The sequence below is a fragment of the Carassius auratus genome, chromosome 6, assembly GCF_003368295.1.
Source record: "Carassius auratus strain Wakin chromosome 6, ASM336829v1, whole genome shotgun sequence".
In the NCBI taxonomy this organism is placed as follows: Eukaryota; Metazoa; Chordata; class Actinopteri; order Cypriniformes; family Cyprinidae; genus Carassius; species Carassius auratus.
This window is the reverse complement of record NC_039248.1, coordinates 10,954,129-10,979,812: the sequence shown is the minus strand read 5'-3', so window position 1 is coordinate 10,979,812 and position 25,684 is coordinate 10,954,129. Positions and strand designations below refer to the sequence as shown.

Sequence of the window (25,684 nt, the reverse complement as noted above, 5' to 3'; positions counted from 1 at the left end):
AACAGGGATGAATTTAGAAGCTACCCAACATTTACATGTTTAGCTACTGAGACGGGAGAAGTATGCATCGACTCGTCTAAGTTGACGGAAGAACATAGTGGAATATGAAAAAACGATGGCGGTTTCCTTTAAACAGGTCTATGGTACATGAAATAAAACAACAGACAGACAAACATGAAACAAACGTTTGTTTGACAAATTAAATGGTCTTACAAAAATTTTAAACTATAACATTTATTGCTTCATCTGAATACTGCATTGAAAACACAAGCATTCAGTAATACACCAAAGAAAAGTTATAATAATAATTATATATGGATGCACAAAAGATAGTAAACACGATGCTCTACAAAACACTACTTTACAGAAATTTTAATTTCTAAATATCAAAAACACACAGCTGCAAAATGGCAGCCAGCTGAGGCAACTTGGGGTTGGACCGCCACAAATGACACTGTAATCGAGCTAGTCAGAGCAGTCAACAACCACCTGCCAAAACAACAAAAACCAAAACAACTTCTTATAAAACAGGAGACTGAAATGCTGGTATAAATTAACATGAATCATGAAATCAGTTAGAATAAGAGGTAAATGTACCTGACATAAACCACTCACTTTCAATGCAGCGCAGACCGCGCAAGAATACAGAATTGAGAAAAGAGATTTAACATCCCGTCAGTTACACACAAACGACCAGAATGAAACGATGTTACGCTAGGCTTGAATCATTTAAAAGAACAAATATAGCTATGACTTGTGTTTGCTTGAGACGTAACCTGAACAGCAGCCAGTTATGGGTCTTCAGAGAGAGCAAGACGATAAACTCCACTGCCCCGATGCTCAACACTAGGTGACTAAAATATTAATACACCAATGCAGAGGAGACATGTCCTAGTCGACCTAAAGCTTAGAACAAGACAGGATACAGATTAAACTCTCATGAACCAAGACTTAAAATATGAAAAGAAACATTCATGGTTAAATACAAGTTAAGCTTTAACAACAACAGACATGATGTAAATTATGACAACATATATTTGCTTTGAAATACATTTATTTTAAAAGTCTAAGAGCAAGCAACTTACACTTTTGCTTTTTCGGAGTTGGAATCATTTCCTGTAGTAACCAAAGGTATGCTACAGCTGTGTAGTGTTTAACTTGTATTTAATCAAGAATATTTCTTTAACTAGCTTTAAATGATGTCACTTGACAGTGTGATAACTAGATATCAAAAAAACTTCAGTCAAACCACTTTAAGCTCTGTGACGAAACAGACAGGCAGAAACCGATGACACAAATGCAATTAAGCGGGAAAAAACAACTGTAAAAAAGACCGTTTAAAACCTTCACTTTAGCAATAAAATCCTATGTACATCTGCATAAAGTGTCCGTTTGGGAAGGTTGGAGAAGTTAGGGGGACTCTCGACCAAAAGGCGCATGGCGGTAGGTTGGATGTTGATTCTGATGGCCTTTGTGGAAGGCCACTTAAGTGTGTGTCGTCTTAAACTCCACAAAAGCACTGTTATTGTTGAGTCTGCAGGCTTCTAGTCCTGCTCCATTGGCTCCTCCTCTGCACTCTCGGAGTCCAGGGCCCCTGACCCAGAGTCGCCCTCTGTGGGTGACTCTACGCTACTGCTGCTGGATGTGGGTCCAGAGGCATTTTCATCAGTGCTACTGCTGCTGACCTGCTCGCTTGGCTCCTCCCCTTCTCTCACCTCAGGGCTTGAGGCCACGCCCGCTGGGGCTCTCTGCTCTGATTGGTCCATATCGCTGGGATCTTCTAAGGAGTCATCAGAGCCACAAGGAACCTCTCTTTCAGTAAAAGCCTCTCTGGAATCTGCCACAGGACACTCAGGCTGTGTGCTGGAAGGCTCTATGTTACCAAAGAATAGAATATGTAAGTGTTTTGTGTAGTGTGTTAACAACCTAAAAGAAAAAGGGGACAAAAAATTACGATACCTTGGTCCTCAGAGCCTCCAGCTGATCCTTGAGGTTTACTTTCCTCTTCCTCACTGCCCTCCTGAAACATGGATGACGGGGATTCGGCATCCTCGGACTTATCTGAGGAGCTATTAGCTGATGTAGATCTCGGTCTCTCGACAACCTGCTGGTCTACTTCATCTTCGTCCTCTTCTTCATCATTGCCATCCTGGCTGAATTTCAGCCTCTTTACTTCATGTTCCTCTGCCTCCATTCCCTCATCTTCCTCATCATCTAAGTGTTTGTTCTTTACAGAGCTGCCGAGAGGCCAATCAACGCCCGATACTGATGCATCACTGGAACACAAAGATATATTCAGTATTTCTCTGACGTAAAAAATATTCAGAGTTTATATCATGTGAAAATAAGTGAACATGTTCATTGATTCAATGATCAACTAAATAACTGTTTTCCAGTTATTTATGTAAATCTTGGCATTTAATTTTTGCTTTTCATCATCTCTGGTCTTGAGTAATGATCAGATGAGATGCGATACAATGGCAAATTTAACCTACCTGGCCGAATTGCTGTGTCCTTGTGCTGTGTTTGTTTCTTTGTTTTCCGTACTGTCCGGAAGGCCATTTGTGGCCAGTGAACTGGACATGGAGTGTTTCTGTCTGTTTAATGGTCTGGGCGTTCCTGGACCATTTACTTTCCTGTAATATAGAGGGAAATCAAGTGTCTATGTTTTTTTATTTATTTTTTATTTTTTATGATTAGTCCTGAGCTCCATATACTTTCATCACCTTTCTGTAAAGGCAGATATGTTCCCTGGCAACATGACTCCATTCATTCTGTTGACACCGCTGCACCCATTCTTCCTAAATAAATAGATTCAAGGTGTCTAAGTGTTCAGTTAATATGTAGTAACTTTACATTTTAATAGAAATGTGTAATTACTTACTCGGATGTTGGATAAATGCAACTGACCACCATCACATTCTGATAAAGAGAAGAAACAATCAGTATCAATAACATAATGCAAATTCATTTACAACTTCCTATATTGGAAAATGAATGAATGAATTATTGAATTGGACTAAAATGTGGGCCTTTAAAAGGTAATCAAATCACTTAAGCACATAAAACACATAAATGTGTCAAAGTTCTTCCAACACTGTGTAATAAAACCCATTTAGCAAACTGCAAACATGAAGTGTGCAAACTGAAGTGTGTAAAACACTGTAAATGATCCTCTAGATTTATAAATCAAACACCTGCAAAACAAATACAAGTGACCGTAAATCAACAGCATGCCTTTATGGAAGTTAAAGACAGCAAGTAATAATATTTCACATCTGATTTTGGATGGAACGTAGAGTAGGGTGAAGAAGATTCTTCAAGGTATTTTATAGAAAGTGCACCACTACACACAACTGAACAGCATCCATTTGGCCCGATTAGTTCTTAAACTGAATAACGCATCACACACTGACCTTCTCTACCCCTCTGAGAAATTTCTCTGTCCCTGTGTAGTTCCTCTTAGGTTCAGTGAGCAGCTCGCACAAGCGCTGGATAGTGAATGGGATCCTGGATAGAGAAAATGTTTAGGCTAGGTTAAATTCAACAGCAAGAAGATAGCTCACATGCTCTGGGGTAAAGAGACGGGAACAAACCCAGTGCTTTTCTGAAAGGAAAATTGGTGATGGTGCCACACCATGCAGTTAATTAGCGTGTTACTCACCCATTGTATCCATTGACTATCTTAAGAATTCTCTCCTTCATTTCTTCAAAAGGAACCGACTCTACGTTGGGGTTAGCAGGCCCTCGCTGCTCTGGGGCCGATGCTTGGAAATCCTCCATTACTTTCTCCAGTTTGAATATGAAGTAGCTTTTAAACTGACACCAGGAAACCCTGAAACAACATTAAGCATTAGTAACTCCTAGACAGCTAAACTTGGAGCTGTCACGAGGATGGGATTTTTAGATTTGAAAAACCAGCTGAAATTGTTTTATTGTGCGAAAAGAGACCAGCTTAATACCAGAAATATGAAACTAACACATCTATGTAGGATCAAACACAGTTCAGTGGTCATTACGCAAAAACAATTGACTACAGAACACTACAGACCAACCAGAAGAAGGTATTCGAGAGACATACACAGATTCGATCTTTTGATATGTGTCTAACTATGTATTCCCACAATTACTTCATGAAATGAGAACAGGTCGTCTAAAGCAGATCCAGTCGATAAGTACAAGGTTCAGTGTGTTTTGGAACAAAACCAAAAGTGCTGTGGTAGTGCAATAAACCACCTTGTGGTGTTACCAAGAAAAGTAGTTATGATTTTAAACAAACCACTGAAAAAGAGGTCACACAAAGGTAAAGGGGGTTTCAATGCCAATCTTAGATCACTCACTGATATCTAGAGGTACTTACAAGGTTTCCCCGGTTTTCGCGATATGGCACAAAAACTGATCCAACACCGCCGTCGACTCTTTCTTTACCTTCTTGTCGAAATCTGCAACAAGCACAATACAAAGATCATGGATTTCATATGAAAATCTTTATTGGATGCAATCCAAGCTTCCAACTTTAAAATACCTTCCGTTCGAAATCTAGTTAGTCCATTCTAGTTCTGACTTACATATGCTTTCATGAAAAAAAAAAAAAAGTAATATTAACTATATCAAACATTTTAATAGTGAACAACTATAGTGCACTTAGGTATAAGTCATATTCAAGCTCCATGACAAATATGATAAAATATTAATACATTTTCCTATCACAGTTACATAAGAATTAGTACAGGCACTGTAAAATAAATCTGAGCTTTGTCATTAAAACACAAAAACTATTTATACCACTCTAATAATAGTGTTATTAATAGACAATAATAACACTAGAAATGATAATAATAATAATAATAATAATAATAATAATAAAGTTAGTACTAAAACCGAGTACAACGTATATCAAAGTGTAAATGGCAAAGAATAAAAATAAATCCATGTTATAAAGAAAACTTAACAAGAAAATCGGATTACCATTCAATTATTCACTAGTTTAGAGTTAACACTGAATTAACAGACGTGTACTATAATCAGATCAACACTAGATCATCCCAAACCACTAACGTTAACTAGTTATCTCAATCTACAAAAATCTTGCTTATTAGCGTATTAATTAACTAACCCGTGATTTTGGTCAAAAAAGGGATAGGAGTCATAAAATAGGAAAAAGTAACCCGTTCATTTGATCTTAAAACACAACAGACCTCGAAAATCAGGAAAAGCCATTTAGCTACAGGCCATGCTAACATTAGCTAACTCACACTACCAGCTTATAAGCACAAATAACTCCTCTCTAAACTCACGCAGACCACCTCAACACACACAAACGGGCACCTTTAAGAGCTTCCAGAAGAGTGTCTATCTCCATGTCTGTGTTGTTGTCCCTGTCTCCAGTTGGAAAGCGAGAGCTGATGGCTGCTGTTGAGCTCTGTGAAGAAGAGAAGAGGAGAAACATTTCAATATGGCGGCGTCTGCGACGTCACTGCCGGCCGCTGGTCGGGGACTGTTGCGCAATAGCATGGTTGCGTCTCAAAATCTTGTGAGCTGCTTACCCACCTAGCTAGACATCATTTTGGGGGCTTTGTAGACGTAAATAGTTTTGGAAATGTGCCCTAAAACCTCGTGAGCTGCCTATGTAGACAACATTTTTGAGCACAATAGGCGCGTTTCGAACAAACTTTATGCCTATAAATGCTGTCAAGGTAGGTTCAAAAGGTTTTGAAACACGGCCTGAATTTCTTGTTCATTCTGACTGGAATTATTAGCCTATTTATAATTGAACGCTCATCTTTATGTTTATTTAAAAGCAAATATGACTCATCTTGCTCTCAGTTTTAACCTACTTACTGTAAAATGTCTGGCCTGTTGTTTTCTCCCCCTATAAATTTACTGTAGTAACCAAACCATCTAATATATTATAATGTTAATTATATTTTTTATAATTTAGAGTATTAAACAATTCTTAATTAAACTAATTATGAATAGTTGCCTGAGCATATACTGTCTGAACAATAAGTTATATTACATAGCACTTTATTAAAATATTTATTTATATATTTATAATGCAAAAATAATTGTGAGCCAAAATTAAATCAATATTAAATGCATATTTATTTATTACATTTCTGACATACACACTTTTGTATAAAAAGGAAAATAATACATACAATGCAAGACATTCAGAAAGAGAGAAAAGCACACTGGATACAATGAACATCGCTGGTGCATCTCTTCAGGCAGAGATAACATGAGATGTATAAGAGTCTCCCGAGCTTCCAGTTAAAGAAATGTCATCACTGATCCCAGACCAGTGACAGGAGGCTGGAAACCGGTCACAAATATAATTAAGCACATTGTGCACATTGTGCTCAAATTACACATCACAACACACTCTTGCTTTCTATTTGACGTTCATACTTTCACACAGAAGCCGTAAACAAATTAACAAGCTGTGGTTACACTAAAAAATTTTTTTCTTTTTTTTTTTTTTAAGAAATTGGTGAACTGGTCATATTGGTTGTTAGAGAGTTAGAGAGTCTTTAATTTTATTTTCTTCATATTCAGCATTTATTACAAAGTGCACTTAACTGTAAATTGTACATCTGTGTATTGTTTTCTGCTTTTATTATAGTTTTGTTTTTATTTATATAATACAGTTATTAATCTACAAACCTTTCTAATCAGCACATAATATGATTTGTTTTAAATGATCACATTAGCTAGTTCAATCCTACTATGGCAGAAAATCCTTACAAACAGGGCAAACCAACAAAATGTTTTCTTTGAACATGACTGGACTGAATATTGCAAAAAAATACTTTAAAGGGATAGTTCATCCAAAACTGAAAATTTGATGTTTATCTGCTGCAGACCCCCAGGGCATCCAAGAAGTATATGACTTTGTTTGATCAGTAGAACACAAGCGGAGATTTTTAACTCAAACCGTTGCAGTTTGAAAGTCATATAATGTAAGTGGATGGGAATCACGGCTTTGAGAGTCATAAAAGAAAACAAAACCAAATTAAACCCTGCGGCTCATGACGATACATTGATGTGTAAAGACACAAAATGATCAGTCTGTGCAAGACACTGAACAGTATTTATGTTCTTTTTTTTACCTCTCATTTTCACCGCAATGTCTGAACTGTCCTGAGCGCATTCGCGTCTTCTTCTTCTGCCTGCGCTAGACATCTTTTTCTTCTTGCTTTATGGGGGATCGCAGACTTAAGTGCATTACCACCACCTATCTCTCAAGTGGACCAATGACACTCTATCTACACTAATCTCAATTAGAAGTGTCAGTGGTCCACTTGAGAGATAGGTGGTGGTAATGCACTTAAGTCTGCGATATATTCTGTTTCTTGCAAAGACAGATCATTTTGTGTCTTTACACATCAATGTATCGTCACGAGCCACAGGTTTAATTTGGTTTTGTTGGTGTATGTTTTTTTTGACTCTCAGAGCCGTGATTCCCATCCACTTACATTATACGACTGACAGACTCCAACAGTTTGAGTGAAAAATCTCTGTCTGTGTTCTACTGAAGAAACAAAGTCACATACATCTTGGATGCCCTGGGGGTAAAGCAGATGAACATCAAATTGTCATGTTTGGGTGAACTATCCCTTTGACACCCTTTTAGACCTTTTACGTAGCTCCCACGAACGGTTGCAAATTACCTTAAAAACACATTCCACCACAAATTCAACATCAAATTCATTATGTCCATCAGAATAGGCTTGTCATATCAATATACAGGACAACAGACCTAATTGTAATTCTCATAAAAGGCCAAAGGTTTCCTCATGAAATTCTCTCTATATATTAAAATTAAAATCCCAATGACAACATTACAACATCAGGCCCCTTTCTACTAGCAAGTCATCTTCAATGTAAACAGTGTGAACATCCACCATCAGGGCTGTGCTTAAACTGAATGTACATCTTACTGAGCTCTACAGGCTAGTTCTCTTTGGTTGTTTCTGCGTGCTACATTCATTTATGTGGCTTGAAAACAAGGCTTTATCTCATGCTATTAAGCAGCAAAATGCACAAACAAATTGGTGTAGCCACTTAAATACATGAATTAGATCAAGTGAGACACAAATGCTCCAATTGTGTAATACCAGACATAATAAAACAAGATGCTGAAAATGGTACAACACAGTTGTAAAATAAACAGCTCTGAATCCATATTTTTGGATTGGTTAAAAACAGCTTTGCCAACGAGTCTCTCAGGAACATTCAAGTGGTTGATTACCCACAGTTGGAGACACTCAATTCATTTGCTCACTACTCTCTCTCAAGAGTTTTGATGGTTTCGCTTATGTTGCATTCATCCTGCATTGCTGTTTCCATGCAGCAGGCCAAACGTCTGCTCAAAAGAAATTGTTCCAGCTTGAATCTCCAACTCCTCTGGCTCATGAAGCTCATACTGTGCCTAATGGACCAAATGTAGTTTGCCTCTGGCATTGCTCGTCTTCGATGGAAAAGTTCACTCTGATTCAAGCAGCAGGCAGAGATTCTTTCTTGTGATGCCGAAACACAGTAGAGGCTCATTACTCGAGTGGCTGTCGGACATGGTGCACCACTTTTTTCTCATAAACAGCCCTCATGGTCTTCTCGATCTGTTTGAGGAACACTTGTGGGATCCTTCCACAAAGGGTGTTAACGGTGTCTAGGAACTTAGTCTGAAGAGGGTAAAATAAAGCCTGGAACAAGTTCTCTTCAAAAGGATACTGAAAGAGAAGATGAAATGCATTACATTTCAAAGTGTTCATGGAACTGCTTTGTTTTGTTTGTTGAGGCACAATGAACAAGGTCCACATTTCATATCTGACTGAATTCTGAACAGCAGAGTGTGTGCTGTTAAAAAGTCTGGGATCAGAAAGATTTTTGTATGTTTTTAAATGCAGTTTTTAGGCTCAAGAAGGCTGTACTTGATAAAAAAAAAACAGTAATATTGTGAAATGTCATAAAAATTTCTAATTCTGGTTTCTTATTTTAATATACTTCATAGTATAATTTATTCCAGTGATGCAAAGATGAATTTTAATCAGCCATTACTCCCGTCTTCAGTGTCACATCCTTCAGAAATCACTCTAATATGCTGAATTATTTTTATTTTTGTTGAAACTGTTTTGCTTTTATCCATTTAACACATATTTACTAAATAAAAGTAATAATTTCTTTAAAAAAACAGAAAGAAAAAAATGACAGCCCAAAATTTCTGTTTTATAAAATACAAATCCAGAAAAAAACTAAAAAAATATATATTATCCCAATATCTAAAAAAAAAGACAACGGTTTTCAACACTGATTATAAATCAGCATATTAGAATGATTTCTGTGACACTGAAGACTGAAGTAATTATGCTGAAAATACAGCTTTGCATCACAGGAATAAATTATATTACAACTGTGTTGTATGCTGTCAACGTGGATAATAAGAAACATTTATTGAGCATCAAATCAACAACATTGATAAATAAAATATTAATAATAAAAAGAAACTTGCCATTGAGCCACATTTTTTAATGCTAGTATGCATAGCATAAGGTGTCTTTACACAGCTGAGTTAAGGCTGCTCTGTGCCTGCTCAAAATTCAGGGTAAAGGCGCAATTCTACATAAATGGCAGATTAAATTAAGCTTGCTCTGACCCGCCCAGACCCTAGTATCAATAAGTATACTGTTATTACTGATATAGAAATGCCTTTATGCCACCTCTACGCAGCATTGAACAGCCTGGGTAAAACCACCTAAATGCCACTTCACAAGCATTTCTGTGCAGCCTTCACACTGTAAATCTGGCAACATATTTTTTTTAGTCTAACAGCCATTCTATTGCTTTTATCATACAGTTGTCTCCTGAAAAGGCAGTGGCAGCTCACCTCATGTATGGCATCATACACCACCCTGAAGGCGGGCTGCTTCTCGTCATGGTACACACCACGGTTACCATGAAGAATAGACACCCCATCCTCCTCCGCAGCCTTGCAGTTGCTTCCATACATGCAGTGATCTGGCCTGTAGTTCCACTGGCATGGGAATATGTACAGACACTCTGCAGACACAAAGACAAATATTCAACATTTTATCCAAACTGCAAATAACATGCCCATGCAACACATGCACTTCTAGTCTAGTCTTTTGGACCCGTTCCATTGGAGCTGTCAAACAAACACTATGCTTGCCAAGTGTCTCACCAATTCAGGAACCTTAATAACTGCACCTGCCAGTATCTGTCACACCGGTTCCAGTCAACAGAAGTACTTACCGACACAAAAGGGCTTTATCTCTATAAAAACCAGACAAAACAGCAACTTTTATGAGGGCAAGGAAAGAGTGAGCTGAAAAAAAAAAAACATTTCCTGTGACATACCAGGTCTTTTTGATTTTATGAGAAACGAAACACACAGAACCAGGCTCTGCACTAGAAATAGCAATCACAGTTGGAAAGGTTAGTTAAGATGTTCATGATAAAATGCCGCAGGGCTTCACAAGTAAAATAAGTAAAACAGCTTTTGAAAGTGGATTGAAGCCTCCAGCTAAAACACATAATTAGACGAGTTCTATAACACTCTAGAGTGCAAAACAACAAAAATAAAGAAAGAAGACAGGTTTCTATGCCTGTTTTAAAGATGCACTCAAAAACGTCTAAAAAAAAGAGTAAGTCTTTTGGGTAAGAAATGGTTTCTTATTATAAAGTTCAGTAATGTTATCAGCAATACTCATACTTTCATATATCCACCATGTTAAATGTGCAAGAACATGATAATACTGGGTATTTTGATATTGACCACAGAATGTACATAGTACTTTTGATCATAGCATTATCATGGTACATGTACAAAGCCAGGGTATTTTGAATGGTATTAATATAGAACATGTATTATGATGTATTTAATATACCTATTTGTATTTACAGGATACGGTGTCTAAATTAAAAAAATACAATAGAACATATCCAAAAAAAAAAACAAGCTATAACCAAGGTATTTTGATATATACTTGTCTTACAGCTGCACAATTCATCGAAATTAAATCGCAAAGGTAATAAATCACGATTAGGCAGAAGCAGCTATTGTCATGCGTATCTTTCAGTGAAGCACGCGGTTCTGTGATCAGCAGTAAATATCCATCCATCCAAAGACCAAAGGGTACTCTCGCGCTGAAATTGCCCCGAAGAAGAACATCACTGCAGCTGAATAAAGAGAAGATTTAACTGCTTTCATTGATTCAGTGTGACTAATAAACACATGACTACGGCAATATATTGTTTATCGGAGTTCTTCATAATAAACTATTTCTATAATGAAATGCTAATCGACATAGCCTTTATCACTGCTTAGAATACTAAATATTTTGCCTTAATTATTCTGTTTAACAAGTCACATCATCTCACAGAAGGATTTATTTTGAACACTCGACTGACGTTATGAAGTGAATTTGGAGTTAAAAAATGTTATTAAATGTAGTATTTTCACATGCTCTCAGATGGGGCAGCATTTATTACACAAAGCCGTTGTTCACTGAGAAGATATCGCAAACAATGGTCATTATCACAAACGTCAATTTCATAATCCTAAAATTATATAGTCTGCGATTATGAATGCGATTTTGCATAGCTTTTCAGAGAACTACGGCTCTGTGTAGTAAATGCTTCTTCACCTGAAAACAGGTGATGGAGATTTACTGCTAATCACAGAACCGGCTTTACGGATTATGACAATCGCGATTAATCATGTTCAATTAATCGTGCAGCCCTAAATTATGTATTTGCAAGATGTTTCGAGGTATTTTATAGAATTCCATGGTATTACTCTGGCACATTTCCAAAAACAGGGTCTTAATAGTATATGGTACGTGTCCAAAAAAAAGAAAAAAAAAACACTGCATTGCTTTAGTTCTTTTTTGCAGGTGTTGTCAAATGACACATTATTATCAAACATGTCTTATACCTGGATTGTAGTGGAAGATGATGTTAAGTAGGTCTTGGTCTCCCCATGTGATGTGGTTCTTGTATTTCTGATAAAGAGGGTGAAGCAGATTTTCCCATGACAGACCGCTGGCGATCATGCTGTTCTGTAAAATCAATAGTGGCAGGTTATTTTCCTCAACAGTGAGTCTGGCAGCCACTTTCAGACAGCTGTTGATATGGAAATTTAGGTTTTTTTCAGAAGAAGAAATTTCCTTTTTGTCCCCTCAGACAGCCTTGAAAATGTGCTTGGGTTGGAAATTACACTTCTAGCTGAGTTACAGAAATATGCTAATCCAGACTGCTGTCACCCACTTGCTCTCGACGGATGGCAATCAGTAGACTTCCATCACTGCCTACTAAAAACAGCCTGAGGTTAAAAGGGTTTAAAAGCATAAAGAAACCTCAGAACGCATGTGAACGCCAAAGCTTCAGCCCACTACCAAGAGATGTAAACCACACAAGGAAAATACTGCCAATATCTAGTAATAATCAAGCACAAAAAAATATAGTAAAGCAAAAATGTGAAATCAAAAACATACACAAATATAATTAAAAAAAAATCGACTTTTAGTTTTAATATCGGCTGAAATGTAATAAATAAATAAATAAATAAATCTCTCTCATACTAGCTGAAAACTTGTACTGATATTTCATGTATCTCTAGTGTTTGAAAATGTGAATACGGATTTTGGAACTCTAAAATTTCATTAAAAGCAGAGCTAAACAGCAACATATTGGTTGTGAGTGTGTATATATATATATAGAGAGGTCCTTTTTACAGCAGTGTTCCCTTTACATAGTAGCAGTAAAAATATTTATTGTAGCCTAAATCAATTTATAATATTGATGTAATTAAATAAACTATAAAACAAGCCATTTTTCACTGTAAGGACATTAATGTTACATTGTGAGAGGGACGAGTGTTACGCGTCCCATACAACTCAAAATAATAAACCACAAAGTTAACAAAATTATTCACTCCACTGTTTTGAGCAAGAGCGCTTCTCTGCGGTCTTCACGTGCTATCGAAAACGTCCTATTTCCAACTTATGACGTCATGCTCACAAGCTCTTAGCATTTTTTTTCTTTTAAAAATAACAGTGGTTTGTGAATGCTGATACTTAGCATAAATAATTTGAACGGGAGCATCCCCTCCTGTGACCTAAGTTTGAGCATATGAAACTGCTAAAATGTCAAGTCCTCACCCTGAAGAGAGTGCTACGAATCCGTGTGAGGTTCATTAGCATGACCCCTGAATTGACCCCTGTGACTCCATAAAAAGGGTGTCTTGCGAAGCGGCTATACCAGCCGATCTTAGGGATCTCGTGCTCTGGGGCCATGGCAGCTAGCTGAGTGCTATTGAAAGCCTTCAGAAACTTCCAGATGTCATCCATAGGCCGGAGAAACAAAACATCTGTGTCCACGTACAACAGTGAGTCCACGTCCTTCAGGATAACCTGATATCAGAGAAAAATACCTGGTTACAATCAGTGTGGGGAGGTGGAAAACACAAACAAATGAAGAGAGAACATTAAGCAGTGGCAGGAACCTACGGGAAGAAACAGCCTCTGGGCAGCACATGGCTTGAAGAGTTTCTTCCATTCATCTGCATTCCCCACAGAGAAGGTGATTGGATATATGCTGTAGTGAAACCTGGAGGACACTGTCTGAGGCCACTGACTGAACTGTGAGAGGAAATTGAAAGAATCAGTCAATGTCATGGCTGTCAGTCTTCAGTAAGCCGCACATCTATTGCTTACAGGTGACAGCGAAGAGAAGTTTGTGAACAAACCTATACCAATACTTCAACCAACAACAACAAAAAAAAAAAGCAACATTTTGTAATATTTGTAAGAACTGTGATTTCTAGAATGCAATTTTGTTGGATGGGTGAGTCCTAAAGATGCATTGGCCATTACGGGAAGTCGTGGTTAGAGCGTCGGACTCCCAATCGAAGGGTTGTGGGTTCTAGTCTCGGGTCGGATGGAATTGTAGGTGGGGGTAGTGCATGAACAGCTCTCTCTCCACCTTCAATACCACGACTTAGGTGCCCTTGAGCAAGGCATCGAACCCCCAACTGCTCCCCGGGCGCCGCAGCATAAATGGCTGCCCACTGCTCCCGGTGTGTGCTCACAGTGTGTGTGTGTGTTCACTGCTCTGTGTGTGTGCATTTCGGATGGGTTAAATGATGTATGAGTATGGGTCACCATACTTGGCTGAATGTCACTTTCACTTCACTTTTTCACTTTCATTAAGAGACAATCAAATACAGTACTAAAACTGGGTGGCCAATACTGCTCGAGGATGGCCAATGCGCTGCATAGTTCAGCTCTGACTTCAATTAAACAAACCTGAACCAAAGTTATCAAGGTTTTCAGGGTTACTACAATATTCCAGGTAGGGAAGTTGGAGTTAAGCTTTGCAGGAAGTTGGCCCTCCAGAACCAGGATTGAGGTACATTCGATGTACAAAATGGCAAAAAAAAAAAAAAAAAAATGCAATATGAAAACTTATTCAGTATCAGAAAATATTTTCAAAAAGCATTAAACAGTTTAACACAAGGAACAAACACTGGGTAAACAAACAGAAAAAAATTATTACAAATAATACATTATTAGTATTAGCCATAATACCAATTGACTGTAAACTTGATAGTTTTTTATTGCAAATTAAATTTTAATTTTAAATGTAACTGTGTGAATTTCTTATGCACGTCAACAACAAAACACATTTAAAGCATTTTTTCCTGTACTTAGGAAAGTTAAAAATCATTGTATTTTTCCGATCCTAACCATCCATGATTATATGGCTGGTTGGGTTTTATTACTCTCATTTAGCATTATTTTTTCCAGCCGTCCACGACCCCATCAGAACAGACCTGCAATCGATTTTGGGGTCATAACCCACCAGTTAATAACTACCGACTTATAATATCCCGCTGACAGCCAAATAGCTACTGCTGAAAAGGCTGCAGAAAAACATTGAGGAAATCTTTTGAATAACAAACATGACATTGCATTACTTCTCTATAGTATATATATATATATATATATATATATATATATATATATATATATATATATATATATATATAGAAACCTCCAGTTTCTTTATCTGCAGCAATATGGTGCAGGACTTGATCAAGATCAGTTCTAGGCCAGAGGGCACTTCTCAAAAAGCATCGGCTGTCAAAGCATAAAAAACAATGTACTGCTATTTTCAATAACAGCCCCTCTGTGGAGAGAAACACTGCAAACAATTAGGACTGTGAAGAAAGACCGCTCTACCAGAAACCAAAAAATGTGTTAAGAGCAAGAGATCGATAGATTTATACACATAGGTTTCTCACATTACCTTCATTACCAGACTGGTTTTCAGGGTTAGCCTGACATTGTCTGAGGGTTACCACAAACCACTAGTACAATAAAACTGACATTCAAGGCTTTAGTCATAGGCCTGTTTAAATACAATGAGAAACCTTGGTAGGGTTGTGCCGATAGACAATAGTATCGTGTATCTACGATAGTCAGATATATCGACATAAGCTGATTTCTCTGTCGATAATCAAGACGATATTAGGCTCATTTTCCTATTAATGTATTAGATTATAATAATAATAATAATAATAATAATAATAACTACTATTTTTAATTTTAATTAGGCGGCTTATTATAATTTGGCTATCAAACTGCCCAGCTATTTCACTTCAGCACCGCATTTCACACACATACACACACACACGTCGCTGAAGTTGTCCGCTCTGACTTGTTAAATCCATAAAATGAAAGAGATAGAAAACGAGGAGTTGGTGTCCCACACATCTAATGGCTTATACACAGCAACGCGCTGTTCTCATACATGACAGATTAACTCTCTCATTTATGAGAGAGTTATTGTAACTGGCGTTACAAATAAAGTAAAGACAAAATAATAACAAGGTGGCAGAGCAAACTTATCCATGGTGGATCTCACGTAGTCCTTCTCTTAAAGACGGATCACTTAACTTATAACACTCACTATGAAGTTGATGACGTAGAAGGACTACTTGCGAACCACTATGGATGATAAATTCGCTCCGCCGCCTTGTTATTATTTTCATGCACACCGAACTATAATGTGATGCATGCAAAATACATAGTTTTGTTTGTTACAAAGTCTCCATCCACAAACAGACGTACATCGTCTGCAGATATAAGGTATCTCATTGCACTCTAACAAGTAAACTGAATGGCCTAAATATGTGCAATATTTTAAACAAGCCCTCACTAACGGAGTTTAATGCCACAGTTATGTAAGAATGCATCTCATTCTTGTTTCTGTGGAGGTGCGTCGGGCTCGTCATGACTGATGTATGACTGATGCATCAGTTCAGTTCAACTTTACTCCAAATATATGAACTTACCTGTGCTGGATACTTTATATTTAACGAGTTCGTTTATGTCCAATATTAGTGTTCAAATGTTGGACTTTAAATGAAATCTACTATTGATTTTCACCATTTACTGATTTTGCAGAACATTTAGACTGATAACTTCCGTGCGCAGATGGTCACAGGATGCGCGGTATAACAGCTGCGTCTGACTATATATGAAGTAGCTGTTTAAAATACAGTATTTTTATATTTAACGTTAGTTTATCAGTATGTTTTAAAGTATATATTTTTTTTATTCTCGGTGATTCCATAGGCTCTTTCGCGCGCGCCTGCGTGGTTTAAAACACCAAATCGTTATGCTATGACAAGAACAAAGGGTCTTTTGCTCCACCCATGCACGATAATATCGTGTATCGTCGATCTCAAGGGCTGACGATATGACGATTTGAAAAAATGACCATATAACCCAACACTTAACCTTGGGTAAAAAAATAAAAAAATAAATAAAATAAAAAGACATTCATCATAAAAATCGTTTAGAATTACTATAAATAATAATAATTATATGACATGAATAAATAAAAATATCACCTGAGCTAGAGCAACGGTGATTTGGCTGTTATAGGAGGTCTTCAAAAGGTCCATAACCCGAAATATAAGTGATAATAATTATGAGTTTGCCTTATTATTACCAAAATAATAAATAAACTGGAAAAAAGTAATCAAACTGAATCATTATCAAAGCAAATATTTAAAACCCTATTAGTTATACTGGAATATTACCTCTAGACTTTAAAGGAAAAGAGTGAAGCAATCATCCATAAAATTATGCCTGAAATCTGTGCCAGACTTTTTCGGTCCAAGAGAGCTGCATAGTTAGAGGATGAAGCTTTGTCTGAGGTAAAATATAGCCCACTGCAGAGATTAACTAGTTGGAGAGCCAGCAAGATGTTCTTTTCAGTAGGAACTAAAATTTAGTTACCCACTGAACTGCTTTTCAAAGAATAAAGATAACCCTTAGATAAGTATAGATCCTCAAATCACAGTTTTAAAAAAAATCTATATATAGGTAACCAGTTTTCTTGACATTACCATCAACATCAAAAACCTCTGGTCACCACAGAAAAGATGAAAGAACCATGGGACATGCTCTCACCCCTTTTTCAAATTGTTCGCCCAGGTCCTCCTCTGCAAAGATGTGAAATTTGATCTTCTTTATGCTGAAGAGCAGTGCTGATTTCACCATGTTGAGCGTTTCATCTAGACGGTTCCCACAAGCCACCACTGCCAGGTGCATGACATCCTCTGCTTGTGTGACCTTTGACCCAGGCCGCCCCACCTCACTTTTCTGCCTAGAGGAAAAAAACAACAACAACAACCTTAAATCCATCAAAACTCATCCAGAGTGTGACATCAGCAACAAAAACATCTGGTACAAATCAGCTGGGTCAAACCATGAGACAACACACTGGTGAAATATTCCTTATGCTGCACACGGTTCCTCTGGCACGCTGAGAACCTCATTTAAATGATTCAAGGGTAAACTATTTAGAGTCAAAGTCCAACCAGCTTGCAAGTAACTTGATGAGAACACACAAGAAGGGAGAACTTAATTTAATTTGATAATAAATAAAATATCTAATTATTTATATTAAATACCATTCAAATCAATAAAAGATATCACCTGACCATTGCCTCTTTATTTCTTAAAGGAATTAACGCTTTGAAGACAACAGGAGACACATAAGGGCGTAGCACTCCTGTTCCTCATGACCTTGTCTTGAGTCACCAAAACATAATTGTTATTGGGGTGGTGTTTGCTTTTGTGATTCATGTTGAGTCTCCATCACTCCAGGGAAGTAAGCTCTCGAACGAACTCTCTAAGAGACGACCTCTGGGGAAAAAGTCCTCCATTTATCCGAGGCTTTGGTGGAGGAAACAAATTCATACCGCTAGAAAAGCACGCAGCCTTTCAAACAAACATCAAAGCGCTTCCATTAAGCCAAGGACGTGCAAACACTCTTGCTCTCATTTCAAGTGAACCACAGACCTTGATATGAAGTGAAATAAAGAATAGGAAAATCATGGAAACACCTAGGGCTTTTGATAAAAGGGAAGAAGGGATATTTTCAGACCTGAAAGTTCATTTTCTGATTTTTCTGACTAGTATCACAAAATACTTTAGAATCTGTTTTGATGGCTGCGGTTTCCTGTGGAAAAAGCTTCCCTTGTTTACAGAACTGCAAATTAAGCAACAGGAATTCAATGGTCTGACTGAATGATATCAAACAATTTATTCTTTTCATTTTTTTCAATCATTTGAGAGGCATCTACACTTTGATCATAACGCATGAAGCATACGGCCAACACTTGAATTTGGTACCATTTTTAATCAACATGAAATCTTCACAGACTCTGAGCTTATAAAAATTCTTGCAGTCTGAGTGAACACATCTGGAAGCATTTAGGCTCGGAGAAGGCGATTAAATATTGCACTCCTTTTTGAGCAGAAATTCCTAAAACCGTTTTAAAGCTGATACTGATGATTCCTTGTTGAGAAATACAATTGATCATAGACCAGTGAAACAGAATAACCATAACCAAGCAACTTAAAAGTGACCCAGAAATGAATGAAAATGAAACAGGATTGAGAATTTCTATTGTGGTGGAACTTCATTGTGAACTATAAATATCTCTCTTCCCTTAAATTCTGATTATTTAGTATAATTTGTACAAGAAGAATAAATTTGGGAGCAACTAATTCATGTAATCCTTTTTTATGTTTGGATGCATTCAATTAAGTCCAACAATTTATGCAAGAATGGCTTTAATTCTTGGATAAATTGGCTGCACAATTAGTCTAATTATGCAACATCAACAAAAGTAATTTTGATATTACGGTCATAGATACTTGCAATATTTATAAGCCTATACTTTTTGTTTTGTTTTGGAAAATGTAATAACAAAAAAGTAACTTCACAACTGTTATTGCTTTTGTGAAGCAAGCAAATGTTTTTCATCCAATTATCTGTCCCACTGGACAGCATGGCATGAACAGAAATTTAGAATAAACTGGCATAAAGCAGATCTGTAGTGTGCACGATGCACAAACCACCAAAACTTCCCACAATCCAGCATAATTTCAGTTCATCTTAGGCTAACAAATCTTAGGCTAAAACACTTAACTGGAAATCAACAACGATAGATCCAAAAAAGCATATTTAGAATGAATACGATGGCTGATTCAATCCAGGCCCACAAGGCTGCGTGCATGGAATTCAGTCAGTGCCTTTTCAGCTATGCAGTGCACTCCATAAACTATGTCCAAATATAAGCACTTTTCCCCTCTTCAGAATGTCTGCATGCTTGTCCTGGCAGAGCAAGCTGTTCCATGGCACCCTGACTTTAAAACCTGAAGCGAAACGTTAGAGTGCTCCAGGCTAGAAGATAAAGATCGCAGGGGAGGAATCAACATATTGAGAGGCACGAGTGACAATAGAGAGATATCTGTGTTCTGTGTAGACTGTGATAAAGAGGCTAGAGAGAAAGAAACTGTAGCATTCTCAGTCTTCCTCCGTGACATGTTTATGGCTTCATATAATGTAGCTGCCACGCGGCAGTTGCCTCCAGTCATAGCTGCATTACAGATGACAGAGCGAGCTATTCGTTTGACAGTTAGTAGACACTTATTCCTAGGTGCTGCAGGAACGTGTGCAGCGGTGTTTTGTGGTTTTGGCAAAACACAAGAGAGGTGTTACGAGCACATAGCTTTCCAGTAAAGCAGGTTCTATTTGGAAAGCGTGCGAAAGAAACATGAAGGTACAGCTGCACGTTTGTTACCTAAGTGTAATTATGCTTAGTTGTAGTAAAAGAAAACAATCTGTCATAATTTACTCACTATCAAGTCATTACAAAGCTGTATGACTTTTCCATGATCTATGGAATAAAATGATATATTTAGAAACATGCCCATACAGTGTCTACACAAAGTCAATAATGGGCAATATTACTTCGATTAAAACAGTGCAGTGATGACGGATTTTTGTTGGCCAACTTGGAATATCTCATCACCCTGGTTCCCTCAACAAAAACCAAATAGATTTTACTACGGTGATATTGTTTCCATATGATTCTTACATGTTATTTCACTTATGTTCATAAAAAAAAATATGGGGAAAAAAAAAACTTGTGAATTTAAGGCTTAATACAATCCCCAGAAGTAAAAATCTAAACGTAGGCAATAACGTTGATTGCGTTAATTATGTTACTGGGGAAATTGCGCACATGCGTCGTAGTACTCTCATAATGGCGGAAGATGGTAACTCAGGGAGAAGAACTGTAGAATCATTTATGTTATTTTTGTTTTCTTTGCGCACAAAAAGTATTCTTGTAGCTTCACAAAACTGAAGCTGAGCCACTGATGGACTGTTTTACCGATGTCCTTACTACATTTCTGGCAACACAGCAGTTTGTGTGTGTCAGAAAGCTCTCGGATTTCATCAGAAATATCTGAATTTGTGTTCCGGAGATGGGTTTGAAACAACATGAGGGTGAGCAATTAATGACAGAATTTTCATGTTGGGCTGAACTATCCCTTTAAGTACACAAAGGAATCTTCACATGTTGGTGATCTATTCTTTTTATAATACAACATCAGCTAATAATAAAATAGAAATTAGAGATTGGGATCCAAAGTTTTGTATTTTTAGAGCCCTTGGGACGAAACTGACCCTCTGGGTCCCTTGTACGTGATGAAACGTATCATCAGGGACACATTTGTGTGTTTTGCAGAAGCCAGACAGGAAGCACGTCTGGAGGATGTGCTTAAAAAGTAAGAGTTAATCACTTCCAAATGAAACAACAGGTCATAAGAGACAAGACGGTTTGCCCCTCCTACTTTTTCCACAGAGATGGATAGGGAGCCAGGAATTAAACACGTAGATCATTTTCCAAAACACACCCTCTCATCTTTCCTGTTTGTACGGTGGATCTGTTTAACTAATTTCCCTGTGGCTGTGTTGCCCCTTTGCATTGTGGGTTTATCAGCAGAGAGCAGTCACAAGGGTGTGGACATCAAGATGGATCACTGCTGGAAACCCAACAGGAGGGTCAAAGGGTTGAGATATCCCACAAGTGCAATTAGTGGCATTTATGTGAAGCTGTCAGAAGGGTGATAACATATGCTTGCTGAAAGAAGACAAGCCATGAATATTAAACTCATCCTCCATGCAGGATTGATTTTACACTATTGAAAAGGACATCTGTCTAGTTCGCCTACCTTGACATTATTGATTTTACACTATAAAAATACTGACACAAATGAACCAATCTCAAGTTCACTTAAAGGAGGAACGTGACAGCCCCTTTTAATTATGTCTCGGAAAAGGCTGATCATCTTGATGAATAAACTACTCCATCCTCCACTGACAAGGGAGCGTGTACATTCACTCAGCACAACCAATCATTGAATTTGTCCTCTGTTGAGACCCATTGGGAACGAGGCAACTGCATTCAAGGTGACCTTTTTAATAAAGCCATAATGAAAATACAATTGAGATAATCGTGGCTGAGATGCACACAGTGGGCTCCTGGACTCGGCTTTGCAGCATGCACAACACACTGGTCTCTAGTAAATTTTAAGACATTAGTGCATAGTAATCTGGATGTGGATAGTGCAAAAATTGTGTCAAGCATGGTTTTCTTCTTGTTACATTAAGATTGCACAATCGGTGCAATACATTCTTGTCTAAATATCCATTGCCAAAGAAGGCTTTTGACAGCAATGTCTGGTTGGATTGGCCGTGTTGACAAACAGAAAAAGATCAATGATTTATGGATTGGTATTAAATCATGTGTTTGCACTGATTTGCAAATCACACTGAGATCATAAATGCCCTTGAGAAACTAAAGCACTGCTCGTGCACAGAAGGGAGTTGAAAGGATGCCTATATATCAACTTCAGAAGGAGAACATGCATTATATTATATTATATTATATTATATTATATTATATTATATTATATTATATTATATTATTATAAACTGTTAGAATACAAACTGGAACACAGATTTATACTGCATTTGCTTTGATCATACTGGTTGTTGGTCGTGATGTTGCACTTGAGAAGAATTTCCTACCGAGTCTTTGCGATGACATTCCCTCCTCCTCTGCTGCTCAACTTCGGCTCTTTGCGGATTAGTTTCGGTGGTTTTTGTGGCTCTTCGTTGGTTTGTTTCGCTTCTTTCGCCGGTTCTATATCCTCGATATGATTGAAGGATTGAAAATGTTTTTCTTTCGCAACTTCTTTCAGCGGCGGCTCGTCCGCAGCGTTTCCCCCGAAAAAGTACAAAAGTAGGAAAACTCCAAAACATACCGCGATCGCCACAACCTTACAGTGGATCCTCATGGTGAAAAAGTGTTCAGTCCGACTGGAAGTGTTTTAACCATGACTCTGGTTAAAACAAGGGGACATATTTGTAGTGTGCAGCCATACTTCTTCATTTGTACTGTGATGATGAAGAAGACGATGCTGCTCAGCTTAGCGCAGATATCACACACGTAAATGATTCTCTGAAGGCGGACCTTACTCTCCTTACCGTAATACTTGTAATTCCTCTGCCATACAAACGTAGGGGAAGCACTCTACCAAAATACAAACGAAATACTTACTTGGTGTTTAGATTTTTTACATAATTATTTTGTTTGGCCATATGATGTGAAACATTATATTTGTTCATATTCATCATATTGACGTTAATATATTATATTAATATTATGTCACTTAATATTAGTATATTTTATATCCATGTCTGGCTGCTAGGAAGATATTAACTGTCTGACATAATAATGTTATTTTTTTATATTATATTTTTGCTTTATGCTTCTGATCAGTTCTTGAATTAAAAAAATAATAATAATAAAATATTATTATTAATAATAATAATAATAATAAATAAAAATCTGCTGGAAAAATGGTTCAAACCAGAAAATAATTCTGAAACATTACATTTTTATATGTATTTACTGTGTACTTGTTTATTTAAGTTTTCAAACGTATGTTTTTCTTCATTAACTTCTTTAATCCGATTTGACTGCAGTTACTATGTGTAAACTGATTTGTTGCATTTGATTTATTTCAAATGCATATTGATTTTTAAAATTACTTTAAGTGCCATGTTTTTTACACCATTGGAAATTGAGTGTAAAATCTAAAATAGTTTTCATTCCTCCCTATATGTGACATTACGGTAAAACATGGCCAGTCGAGAGAGAGCAGGAAGCAGTCCATGTGCTGTATATGTGTTACTGATGTTATTTAGGGAAAGGAAGTCTTTACAGAACAGGCGTGAAGGTATCAGTTTTGTTTTAAAAATATTATATTGTTTGCCATTGCCTTCTAAATCTTAATACATAATTTGAAAACGTAAAAGTACTAAATAGTGCATGGAGTATGTCCTGTCTATTTTATGTTGACGTAAACATTGTGTGTACAAACAACATAGGCGGACTTTTGACAGCTTCTTACCTGCGTTGGGCTTTAGTTATCATTTCTGACTTGTTTTTAGCCTGCGTGCAGGTATCATAATTGTAGAGCGAATTTGGTTATTTTGAAGACGAGTTTTTTATTTGTATTTTTATTTAAGTGTCTTAACTGCTGAACAACACCGTTGTACTGAAATAGAGTCAAATTTAGTTTGAAACTAATCACATTTCATGGTTTATAATGTGCTACAGTGGTTGGCAAATCGGTTGTTCATGTCTCATTGAATTCAATTTAAGTAACCACAAGGTGGAGTTGTAAGCTATCATATTTTTTCTGCTCTTCCAATATCTATTTGACTTCATGTCAAATTGACCAGGGACTTTATTAGCAGACTTTTTAAGGTCTTTCCTTCTTCATATTACATTGTTAAGTAGTTGGTTTTCAGTTTAGGAGCAACTTTTAGAGATTTGCTCACAGTCAAAGTAATGAGAACGCACTGTTTGTTGTCTGTGATTGTGCTGTTATTAGTTGATTAGAGAAACTGTGACGAGACGGCATCACTGATAGATTAACAAATTAAAAGATGAAAATACAGGGGGAAAAAGAAGGCCTCAGGAGCTTCAAGTAAAATTATATTTTACCGTATAAACTTAGTCTCTGATAATTTGATTCCATTAGGATTGTGTTGTTTATTATATTATTTTATATTATATTATATTATATTATATTATATTATATTATATTATGTTATTTTATGTTACGTTATATTATATTATATTATATTATATTTTTAATGCTGAGTCAGTAAGATCCTGCTGAATAAACTGAAATTTTACCCAACCAGTTTAAGATGTCTGAATAACTGTTTGTGTTTTTCTCCTTTCGCTGCAGTACTCTGCTGTGTGTAATCATGATAACACTGCAAGATGCAGATTTCCTTACTGTGGTTATCGTGTACCGTCCACCAGAACCTCTGAGATTCACACCTACATCCAGGGAGAAGATTTTAAGTTATATTCCAAGCCCTACTTTCTCAGGTGACTTCCCTGCAAACACCATGATTGGCATTATGTTAAAACACAGGAAAGTACTCATAGGTCCAGATATTTACAATGCTTTTTGACTACAAATAAGACTGAGACCCAAAAATGTAATGTGTAAATATATGACAGTGGTGGCTAAAATTATTAGGTCTCTTGTCATGATGCAGCTTGGAGACGTTGCCTCAGTTCTTCTGGATATAGTCTGTCTCAGTTTTTTCTGTTTCTTCATGTCATTCCAGACTGACTGGATGATAATGAGATTAAATCTCTGTGTGGACCACTGGCTGTTGTCAGACTCCTTGTGCAAACAGAAATCTCACTGGATTATTACGATTAATGGCAAAAAATAATGTTTTGAAATACAAACTTATATTTATTTTTGACACACAACAGCAAAATATAGAAATAACCATTTTTAGAACTGGCTGATTTACAAGAGACAGGACATTTTTTTAAAAAAAGCACTATTCATTATAATGCATAGTAATATTTAGAATCGGCTAAGGATTGAGTTTAGAATACAGTATACCAACCAAAAGTACATCTTTACAAAAATAAATAAATAATTAAAAGATAAAATATTAAGGAATTTATGGCAACGCAATGCTATTTGGCTGCCCAAGGATTAGCTTTTTCCTACAGTTCCCATGGAATTGATTGCTAGGTTATTTTTATTATTATTGTTTATACATGTCTGTGAATTTACAATATCCACAATAGTTCAGAATGTCAAACTGCTCTCCAAGTAGCATGAAGATTTCCAGTTGCTTAGTAATGGCCACAGGATTGTTCCTGACGTCTTGTTGGCCT

General features: G+C 36.8%; 2 protein-coding genes and 1 pseudogene across 2 annotated transcripts; 1 reads left to right on the top strand and 2 right to left on the bottom strand.

Moving 5' to 3' along the window:
- Positions 1-218: 218 nt before the first annotated feature.
- Positions 219-5,485, bottom strand: LOC113096323 (serine/threonine-protein phosphatase 4 regulatory subunit 2-B). Its single transcript, XM_026261677.1, has 9 exons — positions 5,329-5,485; positions 4,361-4,442; positions 3,665-3,835; positions 3,417-3,510; positions 2,885-2,922; positions 2,727-2,801; positions 2,496-2,636; positions 1,960-2,276; positions 219-1,873 (listed from the first exon to the last, which is right to left on the bottom strand). Exons 1-9 carry the CDS (start codon positions 5,447-5,449, stop codon positions 1,545-1,547), a joined length of 1,368 nt encoding a protein of 455 aa, XP_026117462.1. The 5' UTR covers positions 5,450-5,485; the 3' UTR covers positions 219-1,544.
- Positions 5,486-7,834: 2,349 nt separating this feature from the next.
- Positions 7,835-22,913, bottom strand: LOC113096316 (glucoside xylosyltransferase 2-like). The gene is made up of 7 exons (XM_026261661.1): positions 22,486-22,913; positions 17,505-17,700; positions 13,530-13,661; positions 13,182-13,433; positions 11,957-12,080; positions 9,887-10,059; positions 7,835-8,732 (listed from the first exon to the last, which is right to left on the bottom strand). Exons 1-7 carry the CDS (start codon positions 22,752-22,754, stop codon positions 8,553-8,555), a joined length of 1,326 nt encoding a protein of 441 aa, XP_026117446.1. The 5' UTR covers positions 22,755-22,913; the 3' UTR covers positions 7,835-8,552.
- A 697-nt stretch (positions 22,914-23,610) lies between these two features.
- LOC113096300 (protein SHQ1 homolog) overlaps positions 23,611-25,684 on the top strand; it is a 30,287-nt pseudogene continuing 28,213 nt past the window's right edge.

Coding starts and splice junctions, on each gene's coding strand:
- LOC113096316 (XM_026261661.1), bottom strand. CDS start 22,754: ATGAGGATCCACTGTAAGGTTGTGGCGATCGCGGTATGTTTTGGAGTT. Junction 13,662..17,504: donor GCGAACAATTTGAAAAAGGG/GTGAGAGCATGT, acceptor TTCCTCTCACAG/TTCAGTCAGTGGCCTCAGAC. Junction 12,081..13,181: donor TTCGTAGCACTCTCTTCAGG/GTGAGGACTTGA, acceptor TTGATTTTACAG/AACAGCATGATCGCCAGCGG.
- LOC113096323 (XM_026261677.1), bottom strand. CDS start 5,449: ATGTTTCTCCTCTTCTCTTCTTCACAGAGCTCAACAGCAGCCATCAGC. Junction 3,836..4,360: donor GCGAAAACCGGGGAAACCTT/GTAAGTACCTCT, acceptor ATGTTGTTTCAG/GGTTTCCTGGTGTCAGTTTA. Junction 2,802..2,884: donor TGCATTTATCCAACATCCGA/GTAAGTAATTAC, acceptor CTATTTATTTAG/GAAGAATGGGTGCAGCGGTG.